Source organism: Abramis brama, assembly GCF_963993115.1.
Source record: "Abramis brama genome assembly, chromosome: 8".
Taxonomy (NCBI): domain Eukaryota; kingdom Metazoa; phylum Chordata; class Actinopteri; order Cypriniformes; family Leuciscidae; genus Abramis; species Abramis brama.
In genome coordinates, this window is record NC_139970.1 from 2,216,548 (window position 1) to 2,232,899 (window position 16,352).

The window sequence follows — 16,352 nt, forward strand, 5'->3', positions numbered from 1 at the left end:
TACACTGGTCAACAAAGGAGTGAACAATGGTTTAAGAAGTTTGTCAACAGTCTTAAATAAAGATTTAGAATTAGTTGCAGCATTTCCAGTGATGCTTGAGTAATAGTTCTTATGTGCAGTATTCAGAGCAGAATGGTAAACAGACTGTTGTTGAGTGTAGAGAAGCCTATGTACCGTCAGGCCAGATTTTTTGTACTGTCGATCTAATTGCCTTCCAGCAGCTTTCATTAACCGTAACTCCGGAGTATACATGGACAGGGTTTCCTAAATGTAACAACCCGTTCTCGCACAGGTGCAAACTCGTCCAGAAGTGCTCAACTGAGTTAGTAATGGGAAGCCCAGAGACAGAAGTAGAAAAGAAAGTGAAGTCCATGTGTATGGAAGGCCAAATTTAAATAAATAAATTAAATGATTAAAATTAAAATTAAAACCAGATTAACAATTTCATTACAGAAAACTGTATGCAAAAAATGTGACAAAATTGAGATGTGAGTCACGGCTGAAGGGCGTTGTTAGGCACGACGCGAATGAAACATTGGCCGAGGTTCTCGGTTAAAGCCAGTGGGTATTAATGTCTGGCTATAATTGTTGTAGAAATTGTGTTACTAAGACTTCTGTACACCCAAATAGTTGATTTTCCAAAACAGCCTAATACATGAATGAACCTCATCGATTATGGTCTAGTCTGAGTCTAACATCATAACTAACATGGTCAGGGGTGCGTTTCCCGAAAGCATCGTTAGCCAACTATGGTCGCAAGTTCCCTCGTTACCAATAGAGTTCAATGGACATTGCGATGAACTTGCGACCATAGTTGGCCAACGATGCTTTCGGGAAACGCACCCCAGGCTGGTTGTTTCCATGTTCTAATGCTGCGGCAGCTTCCCGCAAAAGCTCACTAACAGATTTCGCCATATCTCGTCGTCTCGATTACAATATAATCACATTTAAATAATTTCGTTTCACACATTCAACTCATGCACACGGGACGTTGACGACTTCGCTTTACAGAAGGCGTGTCTCAGCGACGTTACTAGAATAAGCCACACCCACTCATTAACATAGAATTTGCATGCAGGTTGTCTTTGAAAATGAAAACGAAAATGAAAACTGTGAAACAAAAGAGGAATTAAAATGAAAACAAAAATTTACATTTGTATTTGAATTGTGTCACTATTATTTCGAGAGCATTAATAAAGAGCATTTTACGGAATTTGATGATACGTTTAGAAATGGATCGTGAATACATAACATTCATTTCAAAAGTAATAAGTCTATGATCACTTATGCTCATGTCAATACTATCCAGAGATTGAATACCAACTCCAGCAGAACAAACCACATCCAATGTATGGCCCAACCTATGGGTCGGAAAAGTGACATGATGTGTAAAATCAAAATGTCCAAAAAGGAGACAGTATTAACACAAGTTGGATTATGAAAATGTATATTGCCAGTCAAGACCATAGCAGGACATTTAGGATTTTTTGTATTTTTTTTTTTTCATTTACAAAGTATTACAGCTGTCCCGATGGAAATGTATAACTTTCCAGAAAAGTATTGTCCGGACCTCCACTGGGAAGGAAATTAGTGACCGGACCTCTTGGAGCTTTCATTGAATAACCCTGTTCTATGACATCATTGCGAAAACACCCTTTTGGAATCTACGAGGTGCCACTTCTAATACACAAGCATGTAATACGGGTGTCTGTATATAATAAACACAGTGTGTGCGAGTGGCATTGATGACACCACAAACAAGCGGCGTCCTCCGCCCTCAGACCAGTGAGAGCACCAGATCCTTCAGCACACCTTACGGAAGGTGCGTTCGTCTTTCAGCGGACTGAAGCTTTAAAAGATCATCTATATTTTCATCTCTAGCCGCATCAGGCAATATCCCAGCATGCTCTACAGGACGGTGCTGATGTACACTGAAATAGGCTGCTTCGTAGCATGCGTCTGCGGCTGGATCTTGATCTGCTCCACGATGCCCACGGAGTACTGGACTTACTCTGAAGTGGCCAGTTTAGTCCTCACCTCTTCCCACTATTTCTCCAACCTGTGGAAAGACTGTCTGTCTGACTCCACCGGTGTCTCCGACTGCAAAGAGTTCCCCTCGCTGCTGGCTCTGCAGAGTAAGTGTTATCAGAGAGTTTCTTCACTCCAGTCAGTAGCGTCTCAGGCTGTGTCGGTACTGAACATGTGTTCTGCTAGTGAGTAGGGAGTGAAAGACATCGAACTATCACTGACGTCTCATGACAATCACGAGTAGAGGGGCATGTCGTTGCATTATATGTGGTTATTATAAAAGAAAAATAATAAACCATTGTTTTGGCTACAGGAAATTAGATACAGTTACTGAATTTCTTCCTTTTTATATACATGCAGTCAAACCAAAAAATCATTCAGACACCAGATATCATTTTTTATATTTTTTAACTAGTGTGTGCAAGACACTATAGTTCAGTTATGTAAGTAGGGAGAGCAAAATAAAGTAAACTGTGACATATTATACCCAAATATTCTTCATACAGTGACTACCTGTAAAATGTATAAAAATTTGGGAGCAAAAATGATTCGGACACTTTGAGCTGATCATGTTTTGCTGAAGTGTGTTTTGTCTTTAATTGCTAATGCTCTTTTTACACACAGACTGAACAAAATGAAGCATTGCTTGGTGATTAGTTGAGCTAAACTGGTATTATCTAATTGTGTAGTTAAATTTAACAGCTGACAGATATTCAACATAATTCATGTGTGAGACAGTCTAACAGAAGGACGGACAAAACCAGTCAAATATCAACTGAGTTCTGCTCATATTTTATTACCATTTTCTAAACTATAGCGAATAAACTGTGATAATGTGAGAAATGTTGAAGATGTCTGAATAAATTTTGGTTTGACTGTATATAATACTTGATTTTATTCGTGAGGAATTGATTGGACGGTTGTGGTTTGCTATTGGCTGATCTCGTGTGAGTGACAGGTTATAGCCCCGCCCACATCATCAGAGAAGAGAAGAGATGCTGCAAGAGGAACGTATTCTCATTCGAGATTATTAATACAATATTACTGCATTGTGAAAAACACTAAATAAATAGATAAATGTGACTATTGTTGTGTCCATGTTTCAACAGCACACATTCATCTGTGCCGATCTCTCGTCATCACATCCATAACTCTGGGATTCTTCGGCTCCGCTCTGGCTTTGGTGGGGATGAAGTGCACAAAACTCGGAGGCTCTGAAACGGTGAATGCAAGAATAACGTTGGCAGCCGGCATCAACTACTTGTTGTCAGGTAAAGCTGCAGTTGTCCAGCCGCTCCAGCTTGCCTCTGCTCCTCTGAACTCTTCTGTCTCTGCTTCAGGTCTCTGCGGCATGTTGGCTTACAGCTGGTACGCCCACAAGGTGATTTCCGAGTTCATGGACCCCAACTACAAGGCCAAAAAGTGAATATTTCAGTACAGAAATGAAATGTGCAGTTGATGCGGATCAGAGTTGGAACGGTGTTTCTTGTGGCGACAGGTTTGAGCTGGGAGCGGCGCTGTTTGTGGGATGGGCCGGATCGGCGCTCCTAATGGCCGGAGGACTCGTGTACAGCGTCACCGCAGGGAACCAGGCCTGCCAGTCCAGGTATCAGTCTGATGACAATCACCCGCACCTCTGAGTGAATCGCACAAAGACAGGAGTGAGACTGTGCATTAAGAAAATGAAGCCTATTTTACAACCAAGTACAACCAAGATTCACCCTTCAATACAACATGGAGATACACTTCATTTTAAGGTGTTCTTGTTACAGTGTAATACTGAATAATATTAATAAGCATGTGCTTACTATAGGGTTTATACAGTCTTACAGAGCGCTTACCTAAGAAAGTACTGGGTAATATTAAGATAACTACATGGGTTAAGATCAGGTTTACCTAGTGTCACATAACTGCTCTGAGACTTGGGTGAAGATCCAAATGCAGTTTTATTGGGGCAATCCAAAATCATAATCCATGTTAGTGATGGTACGGTTGATACTGGGACTCCGATGCAGTCTTCAAAGCACTATAGTATCACACACTGTACCGACGCTTGATCAAAATGACAATACCACGTGATTGATGATGTTTGCAGCTTCGATCATTATGCAGTATCGGAAGGTCGGAACAGCTGGTTTAAAAAAATTGGTGCTTCATGAGATCGTGACCCCACCTGATGCATAAAAGGGAAAAAATATTGAGGAGGCATTATTTATTTAAATGCACTATACACAATATTTCCCTCCAAAAAAAAAAAAAAAAAAACACCACCCAAAATATATTTTTTTACCTTCTCACATCTATTACTAATTATGATCACATACTTGTATATTTTATAATATGACACGAGTTTTGGTCTCATTGGCACACATTAATTTAGATTATATTTTATCAGATTAGATATAACTGTGGTGATCCCAGATTGATTCAACTCTTGTGTCATGGACTTCCGAAGCTTTGTTTGGTCACATGCCTTTTCTGCTCCGCAGTGATTTGTTAGAAATAGTGGAGAAAATAAGTCTGACCACCAGATGTGCTAATGCGCATTGTGTTTGAGAAAAAAAGCTTTGAGTAATTAAAGGTGATCTAAGTAACTTTTTTACCTTTACTGAACAGCTTCGGAGTCATTGGAATGGTTATATTACTTATTTCGGGTTGAATGGTGGTCGTTTCGCACACCCCTGGTGCCCGTGAGCGGAAAATCTGCACTTGCAACTTTGAGCCGGCGGCCGCCGCGTCAGGAAGTATCGCGTGATATCAGGTCTCGCGATGTAAACAATTGCTTTACAGCCAAAAGAAATCTGCTAAAATGCTGTCATTATTGCGCTCCCTCACGCTGTTCGAACCCGAATGAAGAAGACGTTTTAAAGAATGTCCCATCTGCTCTGATGTCGTTGATCTACTAGCCTCTGGTGTCTGAGAATCGCCAACGAGTTTTTACAACAGTGTTATCAAATATATCTATTCCGAAGCTGTGGAGGGAGCTCTAGAGAGAAACCTGCGAGCAAAAAGCGAGAATACAGCGAAGAAATCCCGAAAATACTGAGCCCTGCTTTAACCGTTTCTCTGCACAATTTGATGAAAGCCTTCAATAAAGTTTCCCATCACTAATACATTGTAACAGGCAGTGGATCAAATACAAACAATGACAGAGTTCAAGACAGGCAAACAGGGAAATCCAGGAAACCAGACAGATGATCAAAAGCATAACACGGGAAGCCAAAGAGAGCGCGCTCAGAATTGCAGTGTGACACAAACAAGACTTTGCCAAGAATGACAGGGCTTATATCGGCAGGGTTAACAAGGGTAATGAGAAACAGAAAGTGATCAGGCATAATGAGTCCAGGTTATGGGAATTGAAGTTCATGATAGGAAAGCAAGGGAGTCAGGAGGAGTGCCCTCTGGTGGAGAACAAGGAGAACATTCAGCTGGTGGATGCAACACTTCGTTTTTACCCAGTTATAAGTACATAGTCTGTACAATGAGAACAGGACTGTGAAATACAAAAATAATAATAATGCGTTACGTTTATAAAGCGCTTTTCTTGGCACTCAAAGCGCTTTACATGAAAGGGGGAAATCTCCTCAACCACCATCAATGTGCAGCACCACCTGGAGGAAGCGATGGCAGCTATAGTGTGCCAGAACACACACACACACACACACACACACACACACACACACACACACACACACACAGACACACACACACACACACACACACACACACACTCCTCTGGTGGAGAGGAGACAGTGATGAAGCCAATCAGTATATAGGGATGATTAGGAGGCCATGATGGACAGGGGCCAATGGGAAAATTTAACCAGGATACCGGGGTTACACCCCTACTCTTTTTCCGAAGGACATCCTGGGATTTTTAATGACCAGAGAGTCAGGACCTCGTTCAACGTCTCATCTGAAGGACGGGTAAATATACAGTGCTACTGGGCTTGGTTTGGGGTTTGTTGCATGTAATAATGCATAATTTAATGTTATTACCGGAGTAAGTCCATGTAATAAGGACACTAAAATGAAGTGTTACTCAACATCCACGTGAAAGGCAACTAGTGTGTAATCAAGAAAGTGTGCTTGTGTGTTGTTCAAAGTCAATTTCACTAAAAATGTAAGTTTTCATAAATTGAGGAACCGGGATTCTGAAATAAACTAACGTTTTTATGAATTTCCTACCAAGATGTCGTGCTACTGAACATAATCATGATTCAATGTTTGTGACTTCAGCTCCAAGACCCAGGAAAAGTCCCATCAGAGTCGTTCCTCTGAGCCGAAGCAGAAGACGCTGTACACTCCTCCGCCGTCGCCCGTCCCGGACAAAGCCAAGCCCAAGCCCAAGTCCAGCAGACCTGCTAAAGGGTTTCACAGTGTGGACGCCTACGTCTGATATCCTCCTGTGTTACTATGCGTTTATCTGGAAAACCTCTTTAATGATGGTGTAAAGCATTCAGTGAATCTTTATGCAAGTCTTTTTTAACATCATCAACATTGTGATCAAGACACAGAATTCATTGTTTTACAGAAATAAATTGGACTGACTCTAGTCTGTCCTGATGACTGTGCCATGGGTGTTGCTCTTCAAATCTTCATTAGCTCTCAGATTTTAGTTGTGTTTCGTCACTTTGTTCCTGTTTTTACTGGATTATTCTGACATTTCTGACATGCATAACTTAGACAGTCACCTCTGATAACAGATCTCTCTAAATTGTAATGTGGAAACGTGTATTGTGAAAAGCACTATACAAATAAATGTGAATTGAATATAAAGTTCAACACAATCCTACATTACTTGAATACTAATAAAGTGGGTCTATATATTTTTCATCAGTTTTATTTTTATAAACACGACAATATAACATTGAGGTTATATGAAAAGAGATTGATTACTGTTATAAAAACGAATTTATGAACATCAGCTGAGCTGAATGTCATAGGTGAATCCGGCTAAATGACTGCGCAGCACCACATCAAGTCGAACACACCTGTTATCTGCTTCTCTGATGAAAGAAAGCTGTTTCAATAAAGACTGGATATATTGCAAGTTTAGAAGGTTATTTAGTTTTTGAAGGCTTGCTTTTTAAAACACCTCTCCACACCAAATCTATGCCTATGACCACACGTATTTGTATATTTTCGGTATAGTGCTTCTGATGTAACTTGGCTTCTGATGTATGCTTTTAATAAAAATAGTGAAATCTAAGCACCCAAAAGTTCATGAATCAAGGTCAAGAATTCAAGGAAACACGTCTGAGACCACATGAGGCAACAGAACAATCACGTCTTGATTTATTGTCATTTCAAAGACACAGAACATTTCAGAGGATCTCTTTCAGAATGCATTACACTTCTTAAAATACACGTCAAAATATCAATTTCTTATAATCAAAGCACTGAGGCTGATTTCATCCTGAGGTTACGGTCATCACATTGACCATCATGGGCTGTGGGATTATGTGGACCACGTGACGTGGACGGTGCTGAAGTCCCAGCGGTCCGGATGGCCCATGTGCGGGAGGTCTCTGTAGGGCGAGCGGCTCCACTGGAACACAGGCGTCTGATCCCATGTGGGACCGCTGACCGCTAACAGCTCGAGCCGCTGGAACAGGCCAAAGCTCGTCATCTGCAGGAGGACAGAAGCGTTACAACACTCAACAACATCTGCAGGAGGACAGAAGCGTTACAACACTCAACAACATCTGCAGGAGGACAGGAGCGTTACAACACTCAACAACATCTGCAGGAGGACAGGAGCGTTACAACACTCAACAACATCTGCAGGAGGACAGAAGCGTTACAACACTCAACAACATCTGCAGGAGGACAGAAGCGTTACAACACTCAAAACATCTGCAGGAGGACAGAAGCGTTACAACACTCAACATCTGCAGGAGGACAGAAGCGTTGAAACACTCAACAACTTCTGCAGGAGGACAGAAGCGTTACAACACTCAACAACATCTGCAGGAGGACAGAAGCATTACAACACTCAAAACATCTGCAGGAGGACAGAAGCGTTACAACACTCAAAACATCTGCAGGAGGACAGAAGCGTTACAACACTCAACATCTGCAGGAGGACAGGAGCGTTACAACACTCAACAACTTCTGCAGGAGGACAGAAGCGTTACAACACTCAACAACATCTGCAGGAGGACAGGAGCGTTACAACACTCAACAACATCTGCAGGAGGACAGAAGCGTTACAACACTCAACAACATCTGCAGGAGGACAGGGGCGTTACAACACTCAACAACATCTGCAGGAGGACAGGAGCGTTACAACACTCAACAACATCTGCAGGAGGACAGGAGCGTTGAAACACTCAACAACTTCTGCAGGAGGACAGAAGCGTTACAACACTCAACAACATCTGCAGGAGGACAGGAGCGTTACAACACTCAAAACATCTGCAGGAGGACAGAAGCATTACAACACTCAAAAACATCTGCAGGAGGACAGAAGCATTACAACACTCAACAACATCTGCTGGAGGACAGGAGCGTTACAACACTCAACAACATCTGCAAGAGGACAGGAGCGTTACCACACTCAACAACATCTGCTGGAGGACAGGAGCGTTACAACACTCAACAACATCTGCAGGAGGACAGGAGCGTTACAACACTCAAAACATCTGCAGGAGGACAGGAGCGTTACAACACTCAACAACATCTGCTGGAGGACAGGAGCGTTACAACACTCAACAACATCTGCAGGAGGACAGGAGCGTTACAACACTCAACAACATCTGCAGGAGGACAGGAGCGTTACAACACTCAAAACATCTGCAGGAGGACAGGAGCGTTACAACACTCAACAACATCTGCAGGAGGACAGGAGCGTTACAACACTCAAAACATCTGCAGGAGGACAGGAGCGTTACAACACTCAACAACATCTGCAGGAGGACAGGAGCGTTACAACACTCAAAACATCTGCAGGAGGACAGGAGCGTTACAACACTCAACAACTTCTGCAGGAGGACAGAAGCGTTACAACACTCAACAACATCTGCAGGAGGACAGAAGCGTTACAACACTCAACATCTGCAGGAGGACAGAAGCGTTACAACACTCAACAACATCTGCAGGAGAACAGGAGCATTACAACACTCAACAACTTCTGCAAGAGGACAGAAGCGTTACAACACTCAACAACATCTGCAGGAGGACAGAAGCGTTACAACACTCAACAACATCTGCAGGAGGACAGGAGCGTTACAACACTCAACAACATCTGCAGGAGGACAGGAGCGTTACAACACTCAACAACATCTGCAGGAGGACAGGAGCGTTAAACACTCAACAACATCTGCAGGAGGACAGGAGCGTTACAACACTCAACAACATCTGCAGGAGGACAGAAGCGTTACAACACTCAACAACATCTGCAGGAGGACAGGAGCGTTACAACACTCAACAACATCTGAGGGAGGACAGAAGCGTTACAACACTCAGTCAGGAGACGCCAGCGCCGGATGAGTCCATATACCAGCTAACATCAGCATTAAAGACTTTTAACAATGTGGATTCTGAACACTGTATAAGGCAGAAATATTTATATGCGATGCAAAAGACTATTATGTGCGCTAACCATTACTATAGTAAACATGGTAAATATGACCGCTTGAAGAAATCAGACAAATCATTTAGTCCATTCCCAATCATGCTTTTATTTTATCTATCAGTGCATCTCGTCTCTTTATACCGGACTGTCTGATGTCCATATTTAGTTCCGCATATGTCATAAAATAAAGCAGCTTTTTCGGGAGCTTCCTCTGTTTCTCTGACTGATAATATAACGGTACTGGGAGAGAGTGCTAAAGCTCCTCAGGGCGTATTTTTGGTGGCATATTTGTAGAAGTGATCGTTCTTTCTAATTAAGATTTAAAAAGCAACTATAGCTACTGTCCTGTGACTACAAATAAACAGAAACAGACACGACCGAATAAGTACTTTTGTGATTTAACGGTAAATAACACTTTATTTCTGTGTGACTAATGTGCAATCTTGACAAGTTAATTCCTTATGATCAATGTATTTTATTGTAAACCTGTGGTAAAACATCAATGCTTGGGTTTTAAATATTTTAGCAAAAAATGCCAACAAATGGTCGCTTTTATCATGTTCATTTTGCGATCTCGCTAGTTTCCAGTGATTTCCTTCTGATTCGTTTTCTGATAAAACTTCCACTTGTTGGTGAAATGATGGGTTTGTGTGACGTTGTTCCAGTGAAGCGCCTGACGGTGGAAGCGCAGAGTGGTTTTGGGCCCGTGCTCCAGGTGCGAGGCTATCAGCCCGTTTAAAGCCCTGGCTCGCACTGGCCGACAGGAGAAACACGGCTATTCACCAGCCTTAAACAGGGGGGTTCAGGACATGTTAAGAGGAATAACACGCTGGTTGAGTTAAAAGTAACACTAAATGTGTTGTCCTTATCTAGACACATAGATGTGTTAAGAAATAAAAGGTTGTTGTTTTCAACACGTCGGTTTTAAGAGTAAAAAAACACCCACATCTCTGTTTAGTGCAAAAACAGCCGCAAAGCTGCAGAGAATCAGCGCTGGTGTGAGAATCTGAGAGAGCGTTTCGAGAACGGGACTGAGGTGTGACAACTTTAGCAAGAAAGGTTAAAAGTGAAAAATGATCGGGGAGGGCGTCACGTCATCATCAGATCTTTATAAACGCGTCTCTCTTCTCCAGCTCTTCCAGCTTCAGCGGATCACGGTACGAGCGGCACTGACTGCGTTTACTGGCACCATCACCACAACCTCAGCTGTAAGTCTCTCTGTCTAATGTCTGTTAATGTCCTTGCTATACACACCAGCTACAATAAACTTGTGCTAATCTTCAACGAGGACAACGTTTTTATTTTTGGGTCACTTATTGTTTTATATGTGAATAAAAGCATCTGTTCATCATGTAAAGCGATTGAGTCTCTTCAGAAAATTTGGAAAAACGTTCATATGGGTTAGTTTTACAATGTCTTTATGAACCTTCTGAAGCATCACAGTAGTAGTTGCGTAACTGTCAATGGAGGGATCAGAAATCTCTCTGATTTCATCAAGAATATCTTAACTTAACTGAAGATGAACGAAAGTCTTACAGGTTTGGAACGACACGAGGGTGAATAAATAACGACTCAAATTTCATTTTTGGGTGAATTAACCCTTTAAAAGAACTATTATACACCTATGTGTGACAATATAAATCTTTTTGCTGGCGTTTGAATAGAAATGTATTAGTGCAATGTAGAACTTTTGGAATTACTATTAGAAATTTCAGTTTGAATTTTTTTTTCTTGTTCAATTCATATGATCAATAGAGCCTATATATTCTCTTAATAATAATAATAATAATAATATATTTTTTAATACTTTTCTAAAACCCAAAGCGCAAATATAAAAATAATACAATACAATACAACAATTAATTAAAAAGCTGTCTTAATAATCTTGTTAAAGTGTCCCAACATTGGTGCGTTTCTGATGGCAAGAGATTGTTTTGTGCTTATAGGTGAAAGTGCAATAATTAAAAATCTATTTCTCAAATAACAAAAATTGTTGTGATTATAATTGTGAGCAAAACAATCGTTATCAATTTAACCAGTTTTCATTGACTAAAACTACAGTAAAATGCCCTGACATTTAGTCAACTAAAACTACATTATATATATTATATTATTATAAAAAATTTAATAAAAACTTACATCGCAGCACGTTCTGTGTGAACCGCCACTAACAGTGTTTTAATAATCCGATAAACGAGCAGCTTTGATATTGTGCCATTAAATATCCTCCGGCATGCTTTAACATGTTGCTTCACATTGATGATAATCTGTCCAGCAGGGAAAGCATGATTGTATTCATAGTAGTGGGAATTGTCGCTATCGCTATCGTCATCGGCGTCACCTGCTGCTGTCTCAGAAACAGTGAGTGCTTCCCACAGAAACCAGTCCAGTGCTTCTCAAACACTATTATATAGAGGTATTATTTAGGCCGGTTGCGAAACTGAATTATGAAATGATGTTGTTTTTCCCACAGATGAATGAGGATCATTACCCAGCATTCCCTCTGAAGACTGCGCCTCACTGGATAATGATCACTCAAGACCAGCGGATGTGTTTTAGTCTAGTTCTTTTTTCTCTTTTATTTTCAGTTTCTCCTTTCTGTTTGGTTTTTGTTCAGTGGCAGTTTTCCTTTATTTAGTGTTTTGTTCCAGTTTTTCATCTTATTTAGCTTTAGTGTTTTAACAGTGCGGAAGTTTTATCGAGTGTTTAATGCAGGCGGATTGTAACCGCTCAAAATTGTACTGATTAAAATATTGAGTATCAAAGACTAAAAATAACGAATGGTTTGTTTTGTTAGATTTGTTGATTAAGTGTTGGTTAGTTTCAGGAAAAGAAACCACCATGGTTGTGTTTAAAGGAAGTGTGAACATGTTGAGTTTTTTCTTCTGAAGGTCTAAATGTGAGAGATTTCCCACAGTCCTCTTTTGTTCAACATGTGAACGCTCACAGTTCCCCGACCAGTGGAATAAAACACAAACCATCTCCAGTGCTTGTATTGTTATTATTCATCTAAAGGAAAACTGTATATTAGATATATTTTACTCCTTTTATTTATGTATTTGAATATTTTTAAATGCAGTGCTTTTTGCCCATAATTAAAAAAAAATAGTAGAGATTATTTTATCTGTTTTGAATATGATCCTATAGTACATTTCCTGTTTTATATATATATATATATATAGGGGAGATCGGGGCACAATGTAATGTGGGGCTAGTTGTCACACACTTGTTTTAAATACTTCCACACATGCTAGCATGGCGAAACTTAGTGTATTTACTAGTTGACATATCAACACTATAGAGGAAAAATTGCACCAAAATTCAGAAATCTTTGGAAGATATCACTGAACATTTATTTAACCATAGCAAAAGTACATTTCTTACTTGTGTTAATTTTTAATCTCTATTTTTTGTGTTTATTTAAAATTAGACAAATCTGATATTGTTTGAATCTCCAATCTGTTATTTAACAGTTGAGATAGTCCTTTAATGCTGATCTGACAGCAGAAACACTCGCCGGGTTTAAACCCCAGTTGTGCAGGCGGGGCATGTTGTCACACTGCGTTACCTTGAGCCTCTATTAGAACTATTCTATTCTGTTCTAAACATTAGAAAAAGGTGAATAAAGAGTCAGTGTTCAGAAATTATTCATTATTATTATGTTTTGATCTATGCTGTATAGCTGTTTTGCGGTATGTTCGTTGTCAAACTCAAAAATTTGTTTATTTTTAATTATTAAAAAATGGCAAAAAGTTAATAATTGTATTTTCTTGAGAAAATATTTTAGTTTGTCTTGTATATTTTTTGGATTAAATCAGATAACATTTAAATCTGTCATATGGTCATGTTACAATTAACCCCTCCTATGGGGCATGTTGTCACATTTCACTTCCATTCTTTAAGGGTATATCAAGAAAAAAGTATATACTGTAAAACAAAACCACATAATTGTACTATAGACATGTGTGACATTAATGTGGGAAAAAATAAATACTCTGAACCCTAGATATAAGTAGATATATATATATATAAGCATTTTACACCTATTAGGATTATCTCGGCAAAGGAGAAGTGCTCAGTAACAGATTTAGACAGATTTGTGAACAATATTTGAGAGAAATAGGCCTTTTGTGTACATAGAAAAAGTCTTAGATCTTTAAATTCAGCTCATGAAAAATTTTGTTTTGTTCAGCAATGTTATTTTTAAAAGATAAAAATCTGCTAGTATTTAATGTTTATTGCGGTCAACCAGCGTTGCCTGCCTTTGTTAACATATTTCTGGCTAACGTTACCTTGGTTAAAGACCGTGTTGCAGTTGTTCTGAAGTATTTTTGTTCTAAAAAAGTTCATAAGTTGTGATTAACTTGTAGGGGAGAGTGGGGTAAAGTGAGACATTTTTTACATTTGTTACCCTCTAAGCAAGCTAAAATGATATATCAGTCAAATTTACACATTTCCCATTAATTCAGGATGTTTCCTAGCAATGGAAATTATTAGAATGTATTCAGGATGAAGGGCAGTGAAAATATGATTGTTTTTAAAAAAGTGGTCTTGTGTCTCACTTTACCCCAGCTTAGGGGTAAACTGAGACAGACCAGAGAAATCAAGGGGGTAAAGTGAACCAGCTGGGGGTAAACTGATCCACTTACTTTTTCCACTCTGAAACTTCCATAACAACACATGTTGTAACAGTAATAATCTTGACAGCTAGCTTGACAACCACACATTCCAGAACTAGTAACAGAATCATGGGGATTGGTCAATTAAGCACAATTTTTTGATGACCCACCGGTGCGCATCCAAGTGAAGGTGCAACGCCCTTGGCGTGCTTAGGGTGAATGGCACACTGGAGGAAATTCCTCCTAAAAAAAATTAACTATGTCCAAATTATTGTGATACATTTGGAAAACTAAATGCTGTCAGACCTCCCCTGGCCAGCCCAGGGAGAGTGGCCCGTCCTGAGCCAGATTCGGATTTGTCCGCCACCGCTGGAGCTCCGTTTGGAGCAAAGTCAGTCCTAAAATGGATCTTTGGGTCTTTGTGGAGGAGGGACAATGCTCCGCTCGGACAAGGAACATGGACCAGAGAACCGTGGTGGTCAGACCGGGTGGAGAAACAGCCTGACCCAGGCCAGAGAAAGTGCACTTTGTGCGGGCGAGACTTCCAGTAAATAGGGTCTGGTTTGGACACCCAGTCCCTCGGTGCCAGGGCGTGCACAACGGTGAACGTGAACCATCCTGGGTGAGCTAGGGGTGAAAGACACACGGGAGGATATTCCTCCTTGTAAAAATGTCCAAAAATATCTTGTATTTGAAGAAGAGCTCCATGCTCGCAGACCTCCTGGGCCGGCCCCAGGGAGGGTGGGTCATCTCCGGTCAAAGTAAGATCCGTACACCTACTGGCGCTCCTGCTGGAGCAACGACGGTCCAAACATGGACGCTCGGGGTGTTGTAGAGGAGGGAGACGACACTCTTATCGGACTAGGTAATGGAAAACAGGCGCCTCCGGGTTGCCTGGGGCCCAGAGGAGTGCACCCTCTCCTTCGGGCCGTCAGGTTTTCTTCCTGGTGTATTGCCTTGGCATGATGGCTTTTCTACTATGTTTATGACATTAAAAATAAAACATATGTCATGTAATATTACATTAAAATATGTTTAAGACTAAACTTAACTTGTGCCTCATGTCTCACTTTACCCCACAGCATTTGTCTCACTTTACCCCACTGCCACATTTTAGAAAAAAACGATCTCTCTTAGCAATTCAGGCTTATCTTCAGCTAGCATCATCACATGGTTTTATATGTTGGTAGTTCATCAACATGTATGACATAAGTTTTTCTACCTGAATCAATTTGCTTTGGCACAACAGTTGATTAAGTTGACAGCAAGAAAATTTACTTTTACATGCAAAAAAAATATTTTTGTGAAAAAAACATGCTTGCTACAGCACCATGAGGTCCTCTTCTTCATGGCCAAGGTGAAATGGAAGGGGCTTGAAAACATAATGGTCAAATGACCAAAACTGTGTTCCGTTGCCTAGATATAGGGGGTGTCTCACATTACCCGATGTCTCACATTACCCCGTTCTCCCCTACTAGTTCATAACTTGTGAAGTGGCGTACGGCTCTTTCAGGGGCTGTTTTGTGTCCGACGCACCGGTTATAAATGAGGCCCTGGTCTCTGAGCGATATTAACAGATCTCGATGATGTTGTGTCCCTGTTGCTGCAGTTCGCCGTATCCGTCCGACAGAAAGGCTTTCGTCCACAGCGGAGTGTCTCTAATGTCCCGTGCGGCTCCACAGAGTCAGTCGTCTCACGTGAGGAGGCCTCCGCCAGACTGCATCAGCTCTTCACAACAGTTCGACAAGAACGCTTACGTATAACGCACAGTGCTGGAGCACGCTGTAATATCTCATTGGGTTCTGTCGCTCTTTTAGTGCCTCGAGATGGCCAGCACATGTCGTGTATCAGATGCTGTCATTCAAGATTTGGTTATTATTTGCATATCTACTCCAGCATGGTTATGTTTACGCAGCACTGCATGAGATCATCTGTTGATAGTTATGCTGTGCTCCACCAGTTCGGGTGATTATTAATTTCTGGCATCAGTATATCAGTCCCGGTCCAAAGCAGGCCAGACAGAATCACGTTCAAGGAGATTTGAGTTTCAATATTGTCTGGAGATTGTATTGCCTGTTTTGCCTAGCCTCAATTAATGTGATTTAAGAATAATGTTTTTAATGTTT

General features: G+C 40.8%; 1 protein-coding gene across 3 annotated transcripts; it reads left to right on the forward strand.

The window, feature by feature from the left end:
* The first annotated feature begins 1,382 nt into the window (after window positions 1-1,382).
* On the forward strand, window positions 1,383-12,593 carry LOC311087926 (claudin-10-like). 3 transcript variants are annotated; one of them, XR_014607380.1, is made up of 7 exons: window positions 1,383-2,135; window positions 3,138-3,299; window positions 3,369-3,450; window positions 3,527-3,634; window positions 10,741-10,815; window positions 11,883-11,968; window positions 12,081-12,593. XR_014607380.1 is itself a non-coding variant. In XM_084121437.1 (5 exons), the coding sequence occupies exons 1-5, from the start codon at window positions 1,904-1,906 to the stop codon at window positions 6,425-6,427; spliced, it is 744 nt and encodes a 247-aa protein (XP_083977563.1). In that variant the 5' UTR covers window positions 1,383-1,903; the 3' UTR covers window positions 6,428-6,863. The 3 variants fall into 3 exon arrangements, 1 of the variants encoding a protein (XP_083977563.1); XR_014607381.1 differs by having other exon boundaries at window positions 11,886-11,968; XM_084121437.1 differs by lacking the exons at window positions 10,741-10,815; window positions 11,883-11,968; window positions 12,081-12,593 and adding an exon at window positions 6,268-6,863.
* The last annotated feature ends 3,759 nt before the right edge of the window (window positions 12,594-16,352 follow it).

Coding starts and splice junctions, on each gene's coding strand:
- LOC311087926 (XM_084121437.1), top strand. CDS start 1,904: ATGCTCTACAGGACGGTGCTGATGTACACTGAAATAGGCTGCTTCGTA. Junction 2,136..3,137: donor CTCGCTGCTGGCTCTGCAGA/GTAAGTGTTATC, acceptor ATGTTTCAACAG/CACACATTCATCTGTGCCGA. Junction 3,300..3,368: donor CATCAACTACTTGTTGTCAG/GTAAAGCTGCAG, acceptor TCTCTGCTTCAG/GTCTCTGCGGCATGTTGGCT.